General features: G+C 43.1%; 1 protein-coding gene across 2 annotated transcripts in view; it reads left to right on the top strand.

Moving 5' to 3' along the window:
- tenm1 (teneurin transmembrane protein 1) overlaps positions 1–19774 on the top strand; it is a 220131-nt gene that overhangs the window by 159268 nt on the left and 41089 nt on the right. For both annotated transcript variants that reach the window (XM_061786698.1, XM_061786697.1), the window contains one exon: positions 1588–1820. In XM_061786698.1, coding sequence (XP_061642682.1) covers positions 1588–1820 — 233 coding nt within the window. The remainder of the gene's footprint in view (positions 1–1587; positions 1821–19774) is intronic.

The following is a 19774-nucleotide window of genomic DNA, read 5'->3' as shown; positions in this document are numbered from 1 at the left end:
ATGAGCGTCACAGCAAAGGGTCTTAATACTTATGGCTGCGTGATATTTCAGTTGTTTTTTTTTTAATAAATCAGCAAAGATCTCAACAATTAAGTTTTTTTTTCTGTCAATATGGGGTGCTGTGTGTACATTAATGAGGAAAACCATGAACTTAAATGATTTTAGCAAATGGCTGCAATACAACAAAGAGTGACAAATTTAAGGGGGTCTGAAACTTTCTGTACCCACTGTATATTCAGTGTATTCCTGTGCAGTATGTATGACATTACCGTTGTCTTTCACAATACTCTATTGAAGCAGGTGCTTGATTGTGATTTGATTTCAAATAGAAATGGAAAACTATCCATCCATCCATTTTCTGAGCCGCTTATCCTCGCGGGAGTGCTGGAGCCAATCCCAGCCATCATCGGGCAGGAGGCGGGGTACACCTTGAACTGGTTGCCAGCCAATTGCAGGGCACATATAAACAAACAACCATTCACACTCACATTCACACTTACGGGCAATTTAGAGTCTTCAATCAACCTACCACGCATGTTTTTGGGATATGGGAGGAAACCGGTGTGCTCGGAGAAAACCCACGCAGGCACGGGGAGAACATGCCTAACGCTCTAACTAGTCGCCCACCGTGCCGCCTAACAGAAAACTAAAACTTTCCTAATTACTTTTATATAGGGGTTTCTCTAAATAGCCTTATTGGTTTATTGTATGTAAACCAAGAGGATGTGTATAAAGTAAGATTGAAAATGAATGGATGCCTTGGCTTAAACTGATGCTACTGTGTAATTAAGTAGTGAACGCAAGTATGATCACCTACCTACTTCATTATAATGGGGTACAATTAAAGCCAATCTGTGACATACAGTTAAACCCATAATTCACACCCTCAGAGTATAGCTGAATCCTTGTTTTGAAGTTAGTGAAACTAATGAATTTGCCTGCTCTTGGTTATACCTGCATGCCCTTTTTGTCAATAAAAGGCACACTAAAAGAAAGTCTACAATATCAGCTTAAAGCTATATTTATTTTGGACAAATGTTCTTCTACTTGCGTGGTGGTCTTTCGTTGCACCGGGTCATTCTCACCACAGCTGCCACATCCGACCAGCCCACCCATGCTCAATGCTGACATACACCTCTGCAGAATGCACACTGCCGTGCCGAATGGATGACTCCCAACCAAAGTTACTCTTGTTCACAGGCTGCGTGGGGAGAGGGGGGGACTGCTGCTGAGCTTGCCAAGCTTTTACTGTAGATTATCCGCTATGTGTGATTTGAATAATTGGGCCTGATTCACATTATTTACTGTACACCATCCAAAGCATTATAATCAACAATGCATTTAGATATAGATTAATAATTTTGACAGCACAACCTTTTTTGTTAAAATGTAAAATTAAAATCATGAAAATATTAAATCTCATAAGACAGTATTATAGACTAGTCACTTTTAGGTATCTTTCCTCCTTAAAAAATACACTACTAAATAGAAAATGTACACAGGCCATGAATAATTGAGGTCTTAAATGTACTTGGTCAAAGTATTGCTTTTTTCTAACTTTGTTCTCTGCTGATCTGTCCTCAATAGCACCAGCCCGGCACATAAATACTACTTAGCCATGGACCCAAAGGGAGAAGTTCTTTATGTGTCGGACACCAGCAGTCGCAGAGTGTACAGGGTAAGGAACCTCGGTCAGCCGAAAGATCCGTCACGCAACCTGGAGGTGATAGCCGGGACAGGGGAGCAGTGTTTGCCCTTTGACCAGAGCCACTGTGGAGAGGGCAGGAAGGCCACTGAAGCTGCACTCAATAACCCTCGAGGTAAGACCTTGTCACTGAAAATGTTCTTACTAATTGTCTGGCACTGCCCATTGTTACCAAGGTTATTATTGTTGCACTGGACGGACAAATGTACGCAATAATCAAGGTTACAGGTGTACAATGTACAGCGAAATCTATTATCTGCATTTAACCCTTTCCTGAAGAACAATGGATGGCCACTGGGTAGTGTCTGGGGTCCAAATCTAGATCTTGTATTCGCATCTTGGTCAGTGAAGCTTACTGAAAACTACTGGAGCACCCAAAGAAAACCCACAAAAGTCCACACAATTTCATGTTTCACATAGATAAAGTTTTGTGCAAGTTCAAGTTTGTTCTAGGTTGACTGTGAAAGCAATGTCCATAAAGGTGTGGTTGTCAGAGTTTGGTGTGGAAGAGCTCTACTGCCCCTAAAGACTCATGATCGCCATCCATGTTCTGTACTGGTTATCTTGTTGAGAGTTGCGGGGAGTTGGGGTCTATCGCAGCTGACTTGTGCAAAAGGCAGACTACACCCTCAAATGGTCATTAGTTAATCACAGGGCACCTCCAGGGTACAGACAGACAACCATTCACAATTGAATACAGATACAATTTTATTCATTTTATATTTTAACTAATAAAGTCCCAAAAACAAAATGCTTCTCGCTTGCATTTGCAGCCGGCTTCTGAGTTGTATTCATATTTAGTAATAGTGTCACACTATATGAGAGCAATGTTTTGTTTCATGATGGCACTCATAAATGAACCCTAGTTACTTTTTAACTAAAGTGTAACCGCATTGCTGTGCATTTTCAATAGCTGACTGCAATTACTTTATTGAGATGATTATTGTAACAAATAAGTGTAAAGATTACATCACAATTTGTACATCATAGTGTGCTTCGCGAAGAACAATGTTGTATGGACTGTAATTCTATTAACTCTAAGCTTTACACAAGTATTAATGTAATGGCTGGTTATGTTTTAATGACAACAATCTTTTACAGTAGCGATTATCTTCATTGCATGTTCAATGGCACTTTGGATGGATGCTCTCATGCATATAGTAAAATGCATTACTGCGTTAAAGATCGTACTGTGTGCTGCCAAAAGCATCAATTTGCATCCCTAGCAGTGTGTCCTGTTTACTTGCGCTAAAATGGATTGAGGCATTCATCCTGTGGGTGCACATAATTTATATAACGTCAATAGTAGCACTGAAAATACTAATTTTATGATAAGAGCGTTACCGTGTGACTTATTAGCTGTGTTAAATGCTAGTGTGTGCTTTGTGGTACTGTGATTGCTCAAAAAAAGCATCTGTCTTCTGCAAAGAGAAAAGTGTTTCAATTTTTATAATGCAATACCATTGTATTTATTTTCAAAGTCACAGAGACCCGCAGTAGCAGGCTGAAAGAGCCAAACGCAGCTCCGGAGCCACGTGTTGCTGACCCCTGCTCTAGCCGAACCCTTTAGATTTGTACTACTGAGGATGTAGCACAGCTGAAACTTGTCAAAAAAGTGGTATTATTCACGTTTGGTACATTCCGTGGATGGTGAGGCACTGACTTTTGTAGAGTCGATTAAAATAAAATAAAATTAAAAAAAAAGACTATATGCACACTTGTTGTAGTTTAGCTTTCTCCCTTAAAATAAATAATACATTAGTGGCAGAAATAGAAAGCGTGAGAGGATTCATACTCATCAAAAGAAATATAAATAACATATATTCTGGTGTTTGTTGTTGTCTTTACCATTTATTATTATTATTATTTTATTGTCTTACTTTTACTTGCACAGAGTTCATTCCCCTATCCATTTGGACCAAAGTCGACTTTGTCGTGAAAATCTTCTTTTAATTTTAAGATAGTCCATGCTTCTCAATGGAGATTATCTCCAGTGTTTTACATAAAAGCATTTAACAGTTTTGCCAAAATTAGACAAGCTTGACATTTCAATTTGAGCTTTAATTGAATTCCTTCTTATTGGCATCCGTATTAGAATTAGAGTATCAGCAGAACAAGAATCAACCCATGGGCTACGTGTCCCCTTCCTTGGGAGAGGTATTGAGTCCCTCATCATGTGCATTTTAATGAAGATTTATGGCCCATAACTGAGACTAAATATGTATCAACACGTACATGAATATATTAACTTGACTTTGGAAAGACAGAACAGGTAATAAATGTCGAAACAAAAAAACGTGGTTGACACTGCAGCAGGCATGGACCTAAAGCCAGGTTGTGGGGGATTACATAACCTCAGATAAGACTCACAATGATTTTGACAGTAAAAACAAAAATAAATAAATAACAACAATAATTTGAACTATTCCTAGATTTCATTTATTGTCCACATGAGTGGACAATTATTCATATTAATTAACAATAATCATGTATATTAGCGCTGCTGCTGGGGACTCCATTGTTCTGCTGGGGGACTTCAATGCTCACTTGGGCAATGACAGTGATACATGGAAGAGCGTGATTGGGAGGAACGGCCCGCCCGATCGGAACCCGAGCGGTGTTCTGTTATTGGACTTCTGTGCTCATCACGGATTGTCCAAGCATAAGGGTGTCCACACGTGCACTTGGCACCGACACGCCTTCCCATGAGGAAGCAGAGTCCGGGTTCTCTGAGGCGGGCTCTCCTATCTCTGGGATTGAGGTCACCGAGGAGATTAAAAAGCTCCTCGATGGCAAGGCCAAGGGGGTGGATGAGATTCGCCCGGAGTTCCTCTGGATAATGTGAGGTTGTCCTGTTTGGCACGCCTCTGCAACGTCGTGTGGACATCGGGGACAGTGCCTCTGGATTGGCATACTGGGGTGGTGGTCCCCCTTTTTAAGAAGGGGGACTGGAGGGTGTATTCCAACTACAGGGCGATCACACACCTCAGCCTCCCTGGTAAGGTCTATTCAGGGGTGCTGGAGAGGAGGGTGCGTGGGGAAGTCGAATCTCAGATTCAGGAGGAGCAGTGTGGTTTTTGTCCTTGCCGTGGAACAGTGGATCAGCTTTTCACCATCGGCAGGGTCCTTGAGGGTGCATGGGAGTTCGCCCAACCAGTCTACATGTGTTTTGTGGACTTGGAGAAGACTTTTGACCGTGTCCCTCGGGGAGTCCTGTGGGCTTGTGCTTCGGGAGTATGGGGTACCGAACCCCCTGATAAGGGCTATTCGGTCCCTGTACGACCGGTGTCAGGGCTTGGTCCGCATTGCCGGCAGTAAGTCGGACTCGTTTCCGGTGAGGGTGGGACTCCACCAAGGCTGCCCTTTGTCACCGATTCTGTTCATAACTTTTATGGACAGAATTTCTAGGCGGAGCCGAGGCGTGGAGGGGGTCCGGTTTGGTGGCCTCAGAATTGCATCTTTGCGTGTGAAGCGCATGGGATGTGAATCAGCATCTCCAAATCTGAGACCATGGTCCTCAGTCGGAAAAGGCTGGCGTGCCCTCTCCAGGTCGGGGATGAGATCCTGCCCCAAGTGGAGGAGTTCAAGTATCTTGGGGTCTTGCGGACTTTGTATCGGACCGTTGTGGTAAAGAAGGAGCTAAGCCGAAAGGCGAAGCTCTCGATTTACCGGTCGATCTACGTTCCTACCCTCACCTATGGTCACGAGTTGTGGGTCATGACCGAAAGAACAAGATCCCGGGTAGAAGCGGCCGAAATTAGTTTCCTCCGCAGGGTGTCCGGGCTCTCCCTTAGAGATAGGGTGAGAAGCTCGGTCATCTGGGAGGGGCTCAGAGTAGAGCCGCTGCACCTCCACATCGAGAGGAGCCAGATGAGGTGGGTGGGGCATCTGATTCGGATGCCTCCTGGACCCCTCCCTGGTGAGTTGTTCCGGGCACGTCCCACCAGGAGGAGACCCCGGGGACGACCCAGGACACGCTGGAGAAACTACGTTTCTCGGCTGGCCTTGGAACGCCTCGGGATCCCCTCGGAAGAGCTAAAGGAAGTGGCTGGGGAGAGGGAAGTCTGGGCGTCCCTGCTGATGCATAAGCGGTAGAAAATGGATGGATGGATGGATAATCATGTATATTGTTCACCTACATTCCCGAGACACCGCACATCCGTGGTTTCTGCACTATGCAACATCAAAAGCATTGCGGATTGCTGCAAACTGTACCTTTGGATGTAGAGAGGTGCTAATGACAGCATGCACCTCTACCCCACCAACCTTTACTAACATTTTCAACATTTTTCTTATTTTTGATCCTAAAAGATTAGATTCTGAGGCAACAGGGAGAAATAACCAACATTGCACGTGCTGAGTTTTTGAAATTAAAATTTCATGTATGACACTTGAGTGGAAGCAAGGTCTCATTTTGCAAGAAAAGCATCTAAAAATGTGGGTAAGGTTCATCATCATCATCAAAAGCCTACTAATTTAGCTCATTACCTCTTTACTTCGTTCGTACTGAACTAATGTGGATATATCGCAGAAAATAAGCCCACAATGTTTGTGCTAGTTAAGACTGAATGACTTCTGTGACTGGTCTACTTCTGAGTTTGAAAATATAATGTACTTTAGTTTTCTCATTTTGCCCTAGGGTAGAACAACCTTTGCGGGATAGGATTGACAAGCTGAGGAAACACAATCATAATCAGGTCATTATCCACCAACTATCATACTAGAGCAGGGTCCAAACATAACTAACCTGGGCCATTGGGGCTGTGATTTTTAGGAAAGCGTATGCTGCCAGGAAGAAATAATCGCTGTCCTCCTCAGTCACACCAACACACTCGGCCAACTTTTGGTCCCCGTATGGTACCGGAGATTGAGGCACATCCCTGTCAGCCATCCTCCTACCTGGTCTCCTTTGTCAGTCACTCTCAGTTTGTGCATGCCATGCAGATTGACAGAGACAGACCACCAGTCTATGTATTGCACAATAAATAAAGTCCTCTGTACTTCAAAAGTCACAGGTTCTCAAAGTATGCTTTATAATTTGATAATCACTGAGTTTTAGGTCGGCAGACTTATGGGAGAGAATAAGATGTGATAAAAGATTGGAGCAGATTCCTTCTATAATTTGACAGCTGATTAGAAACCTATTATGCTCATTATATGTGTTTGCTGTTGAACATTCTGCTTTCATTCCTTTATGCAGCAATAGAAAATTGCCTCCTTTTCCCTCCTAGTCAGGTATTTTATACTCTTTGGCTCGTTGCGCTTCACGGAGTCTTGTGTGGCCGTCGCATTCTAACCATCTTAGAAAGGCTCTGGAGGTTTCTACCCGAAGCTTCCTGGTACCTAGTCATCCATCTGCCACAGCCCACGCTCACGCTCCTCTTTACTTCAGCCTCTTGCCAATGGTAATAAGTGTTAGACTTCACTGAGAAATATCTGTCCATTTCATTTGTAATCTTATTTTTTTTTTTTTTTGATGTCTGTTTGTGATTCTCTGGCATTGATCTTATCTTGTGTGCTCTGGTGTGCTTTTCTCCAAATTAGCCTTTTCCTCTCTTTTTCTGCTCTTTCAAACCGTTTGCATGTGTCATCAGTGGATCATCCATGTGCCGTGGTGTTGACATAGAGTAGCTGCAATACGATTGCTGTGAAACGTAGGACGACATTGCAAGCAGTTGTTACGGTTATCCATAATTTGGATTTTAAGACAACAAGGCTGCAGCCCAATTGAGCACACTGCTGCTGTGCAAGTTTATAGCATAAAATGCACAGATTATCTTGTGTCCTTCAAACACTCTTGTAAATACAAAATCAGGAGCATTGTTTAGCGTTGGCTCCACGTGCCTCCGCTGTCAATTAGCTCAACAAATAAAAGTCCTTGCTCCATTTAAGATGGATCCCATGTCTGACATGAAAGAGACACAATTCCCTTGAGATGCAACAGCCGTGGCCCACATTTTTGCTCTCTTTCAGTTCACAACACGAGAGGGTGATTAATTTGTAGTGAATAAGAGCTGTGTACATTTAAAATTAACCACATCTGTGTTTAATGTAGACCAGTGATTCACAACCTGTTTACACATTTATGTGCCATGATCCAATTTCAGGCGGCACGGCGGACGACTGGTTAGAGCGTCAGCCTCACAGTTCTGAGGACCCGGGTTCAATCCCCGGCCCCACCTGTGTGGAGTTTGCATGTTCTCCCTGTGCCTGCGTGGGTTTTCTCCGTGCACTCCGGTTTCCTCCCACATCCCAAAAACATGCATTAATTGAAGACTCTAAATTGCCCGTAGGTGTGACTGTGAGTGCAAATGGTTGTTTGTTTGTTTGTGCCCTGCGATTGGCTGGCAACCAGTTCAGGGTGTACCCCGCCTCCTGCCCGATGATAGCTGGGATAGGCTCCAGCACGCCCGCGACCCGAGTGAGGAGAAGCGGCTCAGAAAATGGATGGATGGATGGATGGTCTAAAGATTCTTACAAATAATGTATCTTTAACTATCTATGCCAGTGACGTATAGTGACAGGAAAAACAATTAAATACTCTTCCACTAGATGCGAAAGGTACATAATTAACCCATGTGTCATCTTTTTGTGACATTTTCATTTGGTGGTGTGCAGTGAGACCTTATTGGCTCAATAAAGGTTGGAAAACACTGATGTAGACTTTGAGAAAAACAAAGAATACATGTACCTTTTTATTTAATTTTTTACAGAATTAGTTTTAACAGTTTTATGTTCACAACTTGTTGGGTAAGGTCATTTTCTGTTCCATTAAGGCCAATGAAGGCATGGCAAGAGCCTTGACTTCAACCCAACAACAAGTGTGCAAGCCAGGCCCTCTTGTCTGACTTCTGTGACCTCTGTACCGCATAAATTGTCTTCTAAATCAACTGACAAAATAAGGCACCCACTCTGTGTGTGTGTGTGTGTGTGTGTATTTGCGTGTGTATCTGCGTGTGTATCTGCGTGGTATTGCAACTGCAGTGTCAGTCGCTCCCACTGACCCACAGGGGGCAGACTAATGCCCTTATCAGAGGCTGACAAGCTGCCTCCACATTCTCCCTGTTGTCACTTCACCCCTTTTCTCCTCCGATGCTTTCTTTGTGTCTTCTTTCTCTGAATCTTGCTTTTCTTTAAATATACAAACACCGGGCCTCATTTCTCCCAGATCTGCAGCTGCTAGGCATCTAGAGTAAAGATACTGAATATGTACTGAAAGAAGTGCTCATGGTTATGATCATGTTCATTAGAAAGGGAGTTTAACAAAACAAAGAAGAAATAAGTACAATTTGTGATAAATATGGCCAAGGTTTTGTCAGCCAAAAACCTCACACCACAGCAGCCAGGCTTCATGCTGTTCAGTATCTACCGTGTCTGGGGCTTGAGATATACTGTAAGCAGCTTAGTTGAATGTGTAACCTCACGCGTTGAATAATCGGAACCTGGATCAAATATTTGATGCCACTTGCAAGTGTATGCACCACTATCAAACGTCAGGGTGCTGGTACACAGCAGCGAACACATGCAATTGGAGACATTCATGATGGTTCCTCTGTGCAAGTGCAACACAAAGCATTTCAGTCTTATATTTTCCAAATCTGCCCCTCTCCAAAACTTATTTTCGGGTCGCTGCAGAGAAGCTAAAACATGCCCTATGGCTATGTTGACTCTATAGCAGCTGCTTTCTATAACGTGATATGTATATGCTTATACCATTGTTATTCTACTGTTAGAGTTTCGTGTGGTGACTGTCTCACACGCCAGAGAAAGCTAGAGGGAGTGGGTGAGTGAATTTGATTAATAGAGTGAAAGGGAAGAAATAAAGGAGCTTAAATGCAATGAAGAATAGAAATGATGTGAAGTCTATGGTGAATGGAAAAAGTGAATGGAGTAGATTAAGAGAGAGATTCATTGGTTTATAGTGAAATTGTGCAGCATGCAGCAGCCCCAAATCTCATCTGCATATTAAAATGGCCTTCTGGCGGCCTTCATTGGGTCAGCTATCATTGTTGTTGTTCCTTTCAAGAGAGCGCTGCATTGCAAAACAAGTGCATCTGATCAACCTCACTGTATTTTTTAGCTCTGGGGTTTTCTTTGCGTAAGAAACAACCTCACTGTATTTGATTTCACATTGACCGAGCTTTTGCCATTGCCCCCAGAAATTCTTGCATTAATGATGCATTCATGAATTAATCACACAGTTAAGGAAAACAGCAGCATACCTTTCGATAATAATGACACCATTAGGTCATACTAGTTATATACTGCAGTTTTTGTTTTTGTTGTTGTTTTTTATTAAAATGAGTGTTATTTCATGCCAAAGACATACATCTCTGAGCAGCCACAACAGGAAGTATTGCCCAAGACGTGTTTTTCACAAAACTAATGTCAAGAATATGAAGAATCGGCAAGTGGGAAATCCAAAGGGCCAAGCAAACAGTGTCCAGCCAAGCCCTCTGCACAAAGATATATTGAGGACCTGTCAAGTCAGGTGCGGATTTTGCATGACAGGAAAAGAATTGCAGGGATGTGGTCCATATTGTGTTTATATATTTATTGCTGAATTTGTCTCAGTAGAGAGTGTGCAATGGCTGATATGAACATTTCTGACAGAAGTGGCGGAATATTAAAGCGATTCACTCACTCCCAAAAAACACACTATACACCTTTTAAGTGAATAGTACATGCGCTGTCACTTTGGAGCACATGTTCTCAATGGGAATTTCCAAATGACCTTCAGCAAGTTAGCCATAAGAGAATCAAGGAGGTATTTCATTCCATCATGCAGGTCATGTGTCGGTGATTTTTGAATGTTAATGGTGTTCATGCAAATACAAAATTGGATGTGCACTAACCTTGATACATTCACCAATTCATTAACCTGAAAAAGTCTTCACATGGTCCACTTGGTCAATAAACCAGCATGACCGAATCTTTCTATTGACTGTGGTTGTTCACACTGTATATGCAATGACATGTCTGTGAGAAAAATGTATTTGTTGTTTAGATATTTTATGACAAATTGAATTTGTTACAGTCACTGACGGTGTAGTGGTTTACTTGCCTGACTTCCATTCAGGCCGCTTTGTTTCATTTCCTACACTGAAAGTATGGAAGTGAATGGCTGTCTTTCCCATTACGTACCCTGCAATTGACTTGCAACTAGTCCGTTCATGTAGTCTGAAGTTAATTGGGATAGACTCCAATTTCCCTCAATCATGAACCGGATAAGTGGTATGCAAAATGTAATGGATCAATATTTAGTCAGAAGGCACTACAATTTGTCAGGTTTGGGTTTGGAGGCAAGAAAGTGGAAGAACCAATTGCAGGGAAGCAGGGAGGCAAGGCGGGAGTGCCGGAATCTCAAAAAACAATTTATTGATCATTGAGGAAAAAAAGCAAAATTAACAAAGTCCAAAATCTGAACACAAAGTAACAAAGAACTAACCACTCAAGAAACATGACAGGACTAAGGAGACATGGCAACAGATGACAATTGACCAATGACAAATGACAATGCAGCAACACAGACTGAAAGAAAGCCGGGAACTAAATACAAACAAATTGACGAGACAATGAGGAACACCTGGACAAGACACAAGTGGTTGGAGGGAGCTGATTGGTTGACACAAGGTAGAGGGTTGACGAGAACAGGTGGACACAATAACCAAACAAGCACACAAGCCCTGAACAACATGGGACACAGGAAACATGAAACAAACCTCAATAGAATCTAAACTAAAACACAGACAATATTTCGGCTCGTCAGCTTTTCAACTGCAGATACCGTACTTAAAGTATACTGTATGTATCAGTATAAAAGCATTTTCTATTATCAAAGTATGCCCTTCTTTGCACTCAAGAGTTAGAATAATGTCACTTTTAACCCTTTAACTTTACGTATTCAAGACCTCCATACTGACAGCTACTTTGTAGCTAGACTAAGGCAGTGAGAGATTCCAAAAGCACACTGTGTGTCTAATGAAGCCCACAGTCAATAAGCGATGGCTGTAGGCCAGTGGCTGATGAATCAGTTGCGTCAAAGGTGTTACGTTAGTGCCACTCTGTGTGCTTCCACTTTCTGTGACTGGCAGTCTCCAGGTTTTAAGTCCCTCGACTTGACACCACTCCTCCCCCTGACAGGACAGTTAGTTAGTTAGGGGAGTCTTGTTAAAGCGATGTCAGTTTGACAATGTCGGCATGATCATGGGGAATGTGACACGTGTCCCTTTAACTATGTGAGATGGCCAGTGCTGGCAGCTGGCCCGTCAACCTCCATTGGGAGCCTGGCAAGTTGACAGGAGGAGGGGAGCTTTGCCGATGTGGCAGGAAATAAATTACATTTTCTCGAGGTGGATGCCCCACACAACCACACATGCTCACACACACACAAAAAACAGTAGGCGGGTGATGCTGTGATCAAGGCGATAGCGAACTTGTGCACATGCAGGTCGGAAGCTATCTTGTTCCTTAAACACACTGACAGAACGATGAATAAGTAGCGTAATGGCGGCAGACAAAGTTTACTTGGAAGTCCAGTTTCACCTGCTTGAGCTGGGCGAGGGGGCTGGTATGGATAATGTAGGTAACTTTGTATTGAGGTCAAATGTTGTGACAGGAATGGGTCGAAAGGGACAGTAAATGTCACTTGGGTGCCATTATCACTCTTAGAACCGAGAAGCTCTCTCTCACCTTCACTGTCTAAATGTGGTCACGATCTTAAATGGCCGCAGAGAAAGCTTTTCTCGTTGCCTCTGACTCTTAGAAGAAAAACTTTTTTTGTTTGTTTTTTTGTCAGAAAAAGCTATTTAAAATCAGTTGGCATTTTTAGTTCACCTTTTTAGTTATGAAAACATGTGTTTCCCCAATCTGATGATTTCCTCTCCTCCTTGCAGAACATCTCTTCTTGAGATGGTGTGTTTGGTAAGAGCCTCTTTTGTGAGACCTCCCTGTGTTTGTTTGATGTTGCAAACAGTGCGACATAATCTGCAGACACTCTGCACTGATTCAACCACCTCAGCTTTTCATGGAGCATTCTATAGTTCAAAGCATTTCAATTGCTTTTATAATTGAGTTTGTCTGCTGCCTTTGTGATTGCTGAATCTCTTTTTTATTGTTATGAAAGAAGGGAATTACCGCCAAGGCGTGCATTTCACACATATAAAAATATTTACTAAAAATGTGTGCAATAATTTCAAAATCCCCTCTCATTTGTGGTGTCACCATGCATATCTGTATCTCTTTAGTACATTATCATTAAAAATGGCTGCTTTCAATAATTAATTCATGCAGGTTAATTTGTTGACAAACTTATAGTGGTTGATAATTAGACAAGCTACATTCTTGGATTCAGACTTAATTACAAAGCCAGTGTCTGTTCTGAGGAGCTTTGATGAATAGTTAATGAGAAGAAGCATGAATTATGATTTCTCTCCAAAGATCCACCAAAGATAAACAGCAACCCATGTGGTGAACATCTATTGATTGGTGGAAAGAAATGTTGACTGGGAAAATTAAGAACCATTAGCAACAACACTTGCTTTACCGTGCTGTGGTAAAGCAATGTGCAAGTAATTGTTGTTAACATTGTACTGGGTCAGTTAATGTGATTTGCTGCTGAATGGTTAAATGATTAATTCAACATGTCATACTGTACGAGTTTGGAAGTAGTCACAAGAACATGCACACAGATGAGTACGGTGCATGGCTTCATCTTACACCTTGAAATACTGTGTTAAAGTAAATGCAGTAGAGTTGCAACAGTGAAACAGTATGCATATATGATAGATCAGACAGATCATCTTGCACGCTCACATAGTAACTGCTTTGACTAAGCATGGGCATAATAAACCATGAATGAATATATAATATTGAATTATACTTTTGTGTGATTGCTGAGTCATTGCGTCTTGCAACAATCGAGGCAAAATTGAGTGCACTATTTGTCTGCCACCAGCAGAAACGCTGATGAATAAGTCGCAACTCGTTTGTCATCTAAAGAACAACAACATTTTGTCTGCTATAGACATAATAAATAATCAAAACAAGATGCAGTACAGAAGGTAGACAGACAATAAGCTTATTGTTTGCGCAAAAGGAAGTGGCGCAGGTGGTAGTGTCCATCAGAATCCGAATCATCTTTATTTGCCACGTATGTCCAAAAAACACACAAGGAATTTGTCTCGGGTAGTTGGAGCCGCTCTAGTACGACAACAGACAGTCAATTGACAGAGAACACTGTTGAGACATAGAGAAAAACACTCACTGAGCAATAAAGGGTTGCTAGTTATCTGGTAATGCTGGTACAATTATTATGTTGTGCAACAATTGTGCAAAAAGATGTCCTCTAGCACTTAGAGCAGTTCAAATGACTAATCTCGCAATAGTCCGGTGCAATGACCATTGTGCAAAGGGCGCCGAGACTTCAAGGAGTGTATGCAGTTTAAAGTGACGAGTCGTGCGATAATCTCGGACAATGTTGATTGTGCAAATGTTGCAGATACTCCTCAATCAGTGTGCAAATGGGGCAAATGCTACTCTGGCATGAGTGGCCAGTATTTGTCAACAACAGATATGCAAATAGTGCAGCGTGGCGAGACTACTACAGTGAGTGCGCGAGTAGTATATAATTGGCCCGACAGAAATGTGACAACAAACTCAGACAAAAGAAATTGGCAGCATGTTGCAATGGAATTGTAATTTAGCTGTTTAAGAAGTTGATTGCAAGAGGGAAGAAGCTGTTGGAATGTCTGCTAGTTCTATTTTGCATTGATCGGTAGTGCCTACCTGAGGGAAGGAGTCGGTGACCGGGATGTGGAGGGTCTGAGAGTATTTTGCACGCTCTTGTCTTAGTTCTGTCAGCGTGCAAGTCCTCAAGGGTGGGTAGGGGGGTACCGACAATCCTTTCAGCAGTTTCGATTGTGCGTTGCAGCCGGAGTTTGTCCTTTTTTGTAGCAGCACCAAACCAGACTGTGATGGAAGAAGACAGGACTGATTCGATGACCGCTGTGTAGAACTGCCTCAGCAGCTCCCGTGGCAGGCGGTGCTTTCTCAGAAGTCGCAGGAAGTACATCCTCTGCTGGGCCTTTTTGAGGACGGAGTTGATGTTGATCGGCCACTTCAGGTCCTGAGAGACTGTAATTCCCAGGAACTTGAAGGTCTTAACGGTTGACACAAGGCAGCTGGACAGCGTGAGGGGCAGCTGTGGCGAAGGATGTCTCCTGAAGTCCACGATCATCTCTACATTCTTGAGCGTGTTCAGCTCCAGGTTGTGTCAGCCGCACCACAGCTCCAGCCGCCCCACTTCCTGTCGATATGCAGACTCGTCACCGTCCTTGATGAGGCCGATGACGGTGGTGTCATCTGCAAACTTCAGGAGTTTGACAGCCGGATGCGTTGAGGTGCAGTCGTTCATGTAGAGCGAGAAGAGCAGCGGAGAGAGGACACAACCTTGGGGTGCCCCAGTGCTGATGCTGCGTGTGGATAAGGTGGTCTCTCCCAGCCTCACCTGCTGTGTTTTGCCCGTCAGGAAGCTGTAAATACAGTGGCAGATGGCAGGCGAGACGCTGAGCTGGAGAAGCTTGGAGGAAAGGAGTTCAGGGATGATGGTGTTGAACGCTGACTGAAGTCCACGAATAGGATCCTCGCGTAGGTCCCTGTACTGTCGAGGTGATCTAGAATGAAGTGCAGTCCCATGTTGACTGCATCATCCGCAGACCTGTTTGCTCGGTAGGCAAACTGCAGGAGGTCCAGCAGGGGACCTGTGACGCTCTTGAGGTGGTCCAGCACGAGACGTTCAAAGGACTTCATGACCACAGATCTCAGGGCAACAGGCGTCTAGTCACTCAGACCTGAGATTGTAGCTTTCTTGGGGACTGGGATGATGGTGGAGCGTTTGAAATAGAATGGTACTTGGCGCAGTTCCAGAGATCTATTGAATATCTGTGTGAAGGCTGGAGCGAGCTGGTCCGTGCAGACTTTGAGGCAGGATGGGGACACAAGGTCCGGGCCTGCCGCTTTGTTAATCTTTTGTTGTTTGAAGATGCGTCTCACATCCTGTTCATGGATGGTCAACGCAGAAGTCAGGGGTGTGATTGTGGTCGGTGGTCCGGGTGGGTGGGTGTGTGGTGTGAAAGTGTCCTTTTCAAATCTGCAGTAGAAGGTATTCAAGTCGTTGGCTAGTGTGCCATTGTTCACAGCTTGGGGGGATCGTCCCTTGTAATTGGTCAGCGATTGTAATGCATGCAAGACTGATTTAGAGTCGTTAGCGCTAAACTGTTTTTCCAACTTTGCTGCATAGTTCCTCTTTGGAATGTTAATTTCTTTAGTCAGCAGGTTTCTAGCTCGTTTATACAGGGCCCTGTCCCTGCTTTGATATGCGTCCTCCTTAGCTTGGCAAAGTTGCTTAAGTTTGGCAGTGAACCACGGCTTGTTGTTATTGAATGTGCGAAATGACTTTGTTGGTACACAAACCTCTTCACAGAAACTGATATAGGATGTGACAGTGTCCGTATATTCATCCAGGCTGCCAGCTGTATTTTCAAAGACACTCCAGTCTGCGCAGTCTAAACAGCTTTGAAGTTCCATCTTCGCTTCATTGGTCCACTATTTCACTGTTTTCACTGTAGGCTTCGCGCATTTAAGTTCTTGCCTGTATGTTGGTATTAAATGAATTAAGCAGTGATCAGACGAGCCCAGGGCTACACAAGATTTGGCACGGTATGCGTTATTTAGCGTAGTATAGCAGTGGTCTAAAATTGTATTTTCCCTCGTGGGACAGTTGATGTGCTGCTTGTATTTAGGGAGTTCGTGGTTGAGTTTACCTTTGTTAAAATCCCCGAGAATAATGAGGGGTGAGTCCGGGTCTTTTTTTTCAATTTCATTTACTTGTTCGGCGAGCATTAGCAGGGCGCCGTTCGTGTTAGCTTGAGGTGGAATGTAGACACCAGCCAGAATGAATGATGCAAACTCGCGAGGCGAGTAGAATGGCTTACAATTCAAAAACAGCGACTCCAAATGCGGGCTACAGTGTGTGCTGAGCTCCGTGACATCCGTACACCATTTTTTGTTGATATAGAAGCATATCCCGCCGCCTTTTGTTTTCCACGATGATTCCATGTCGCGGTCTGCCCTGTGAAGATGGAAGCGGGGAAGCATGACGGCGCCATCGGGTACAGCGTCACAAAGCCAAGTCTCCTTAAAGCACATGGCGGCGGAACGTCCGAAGTCTTTACTGGTCTTTATCAGAATATGAAGCTCGTCCATTTTGTTGGGTAGGAAGCGTAGCTTCGTGAGGTGGATGAACGGAAACGCCAGTCTGTATCCTCTCTTGCGGAGTTTCACTTAGATGCCGGCTCGCTTCCTTCTGTGGCGTCGCTTCCGCCTCCATGCGCCTAAGACCGCGGTCGCTGCTCCGGTGAGTAACTCAGGGAAAAAACTGAGCTGATTTGCGAAAGTTGGTGAAAGAAAGTCCGGTGTAGCCTCCTTGATGCTTAGCAAGTCTCCCCTTGTGTAAGTGAGTCGTGTAATGTCTCCAAAGACGAAAGAAAAACACAAAAACAAAAACAATACTAGAGCGCGCATAACTGAGCCGACCACACAGGTAGTCGCCATCTTGCAGTTGTCACAACAGTACAGTACTTGCAGTACAGTAGGTAGACAGGCAATAAGCTTATTGTTTGCGCAAAATGAAGTGGCGCAGGTGGTAGTGTCCATCTGTCTACATTCACTTGTCAGTCACAATTTGTACAGAGGCACCGTGAGCCATTATTAACAATAGCTAGCATCATTTTGATGCTGTAATAATATTTCAATCCATGTAATTAACACCCACTGAGGAGAGGGATATGGGAAGGCGGGCGGAATGACAAAACTATTGCAGTGGCGGCACGGCACTGTGCAATTGTAGTGCACATGCTGTTGCACAATGTTGTGAAATGTTGCAAAGGCAAAAATATATATACAGTAGTTGCAATTATGGGCCAAAAAGATGTTGTATCATTTTCAATTTTGTGTTATGTTACTGCTGCCTGAAATCTGTGGTAGTCATGTAAAGATAAGCTAAGAAACTTTTTAGGGTGATACAGTGGCAGCTGAATTTTAGAAGAGTAGCACTTTCCTGAAATTAACAGTTGCAATAGAAAGGTGACACTGTATAATAAACAACAATAGTTTTCACAAGGTTCCACAATTTGTATACAAAGTAAAGACAAGAACTGTCTTCAGCCAGGACCTGCCATCAGCCAAGTACATTTTCATGCATTATAACAACTATTGGACTATGCTGAACCCCCTATGATTGGCCCTTTTGTGTGCTGGAGGCTGCGGCTCAGAACTTGGTCGTGAATCTAGGGGGCAACCCTAAGCCGGTGGCTGTAGATTGGCTTAAGACTGCGCATTTGGCTATAGGAGCACCGGTTCAGCTGGCCCAACCCCCTCCCCGAGGTCACCCTCCTGGCTCAGCCTCCAGCCCTGCCTGTGATTTCCCCGGACCCTGTGTCTTTCCTGGACGGAAGCATGGCCATTGTGGCTGACAAATCCGTCACGCACTGCGTTGACTATTTGTTGTTAAGTTTTCTGTGTCGAGCAGCTGTTCTATTTCACTCTTTTGGCCTCGGTGAATTCCGAGGGGGTCCTGTGTAGTGACTAACAATAGTGACTTTGTATATGTTATATGTCGTGTATACAGTATATGTTTTGTCTTATCATTGCAGTCTTTCCTTTTAGTTAGCATATAATAACTCTCCCATAACCTTTGTCGTATTTAGGGATTTTTTTAATTTTTTTTATTTAAACGTTCCCAAATGTACAAGTTGCACAAAGCTGTAAAGTTGTCCCTTTTAACCCTCAAAGTTTACCAGTTAGCAAGTAACAAACTGCAACAAGCATCTCTTCCTTGTGCAACCCTGAGCACTAATTGTAGCTCAAAGGCGCATTAGCACCACGTAGCATAGTGGAGGAAGAAATAGTTAAAGAGTATGAGTCCCAGAAATCATATCAGGGTGGCTTTGTAGAGCTTGAGTGTGCATGTAAGCCAGATGGATTAAACTTCAGGTATAAATTTATCTCTCCTTCATTCTTAGATCCTGGAACTAGAACTCCTTTGTTATTATGTTCCACGTGATTTTTAGCATTGTTTTTTTGTGTGTTTGCTACTTTTCTGTCAATATGAGATGGCAAAAAGTAGAAGGGAAATATCACTGGTGACACCATGAACCCTGCTGTTTTTAAAGTGTACTCAGTATTCACCACACACAGACACCACATCTTGATTTTACTGAATGCTATAAGGGCCATCAAATATTACTGCATTATAAAATATATATAATGTACAACATATTTTAAACTGTAATTACTGTAACCTTTCTTCATTCATCTCATTTCTCACCATTCACACTTTGACTCTGTTTGCCCAGTAATCTCCTGTGGCTCCATCTTTGCAAATAGCTATAATCAACACTGATGTCTTACTAAAACACCTCTCTATGGCATTCATCAGATTAGATTGTATTGCCATGCCACAGGGGGAGTTACAGCAGCTATTCCTTTGACAATGACTTTGAAAAAAAGGAAATGTTTTGATTGAGAGTGGTTGGCTCATATTGCTTAATTGAAGGTATTCTTCATCACGTCCTTTTGTCTCACGGCTATCCCTGCCTCCTCTTTTGAAGCATCCTCTCGCTTTAACGTGGCTGCATTTCCCTGTTTTACCAAGGTCAGTGCAACTCATCCTGATCTGCTTTTCTTTGAGGATACAATCCAATTCAACATTTTCAACAAATTTCTATCTTCCTCTTAGGCTGACATATTTCTCAATTATTCCTGCTGCAAACCTCTAAACATCAGTATTAGGTCTGCCGGGGGAGAGGTGGCAAATATTTTTATGTCTTGTGATAATCCATTGGCTGTACGGAGGGCCTATAAATTCCCTTTACACAACTTTATCCACTATAGAAGGAAATCCAGCCTATATGGACTAATCTTTGGCAGTTTTAATAATCACTGTCTCAGCATATCAGACAAATTAGCTTCAAGACTTTTGTGCATAAAGACACAGAAATAATGGTCATT

The sequence above is a fragment of the Phyllopteryx taeniolatus genome, chromosome 10 (genome assembly GCF_024500385.1).
Source record: "Phyllopteryx taeniolatus isolate TA_2022b chromosome 10, UOR_Ptae_1.2, whole genome shotgun sequence".
Classification (NCBI taxonomy): domain Eukaryota; kingdom Metazoa; phylum Chordata; class Actinopteri; order Syngnathiformes; family Syngnathidae; genus Phyllopteryx; species Phyllopteryx taeniolatus.
The sequence above is the reverse complement of the archived record's forward strand: the minus strand, read 5'-3'. Positions and strand labels throughout refer to the sequence as shown.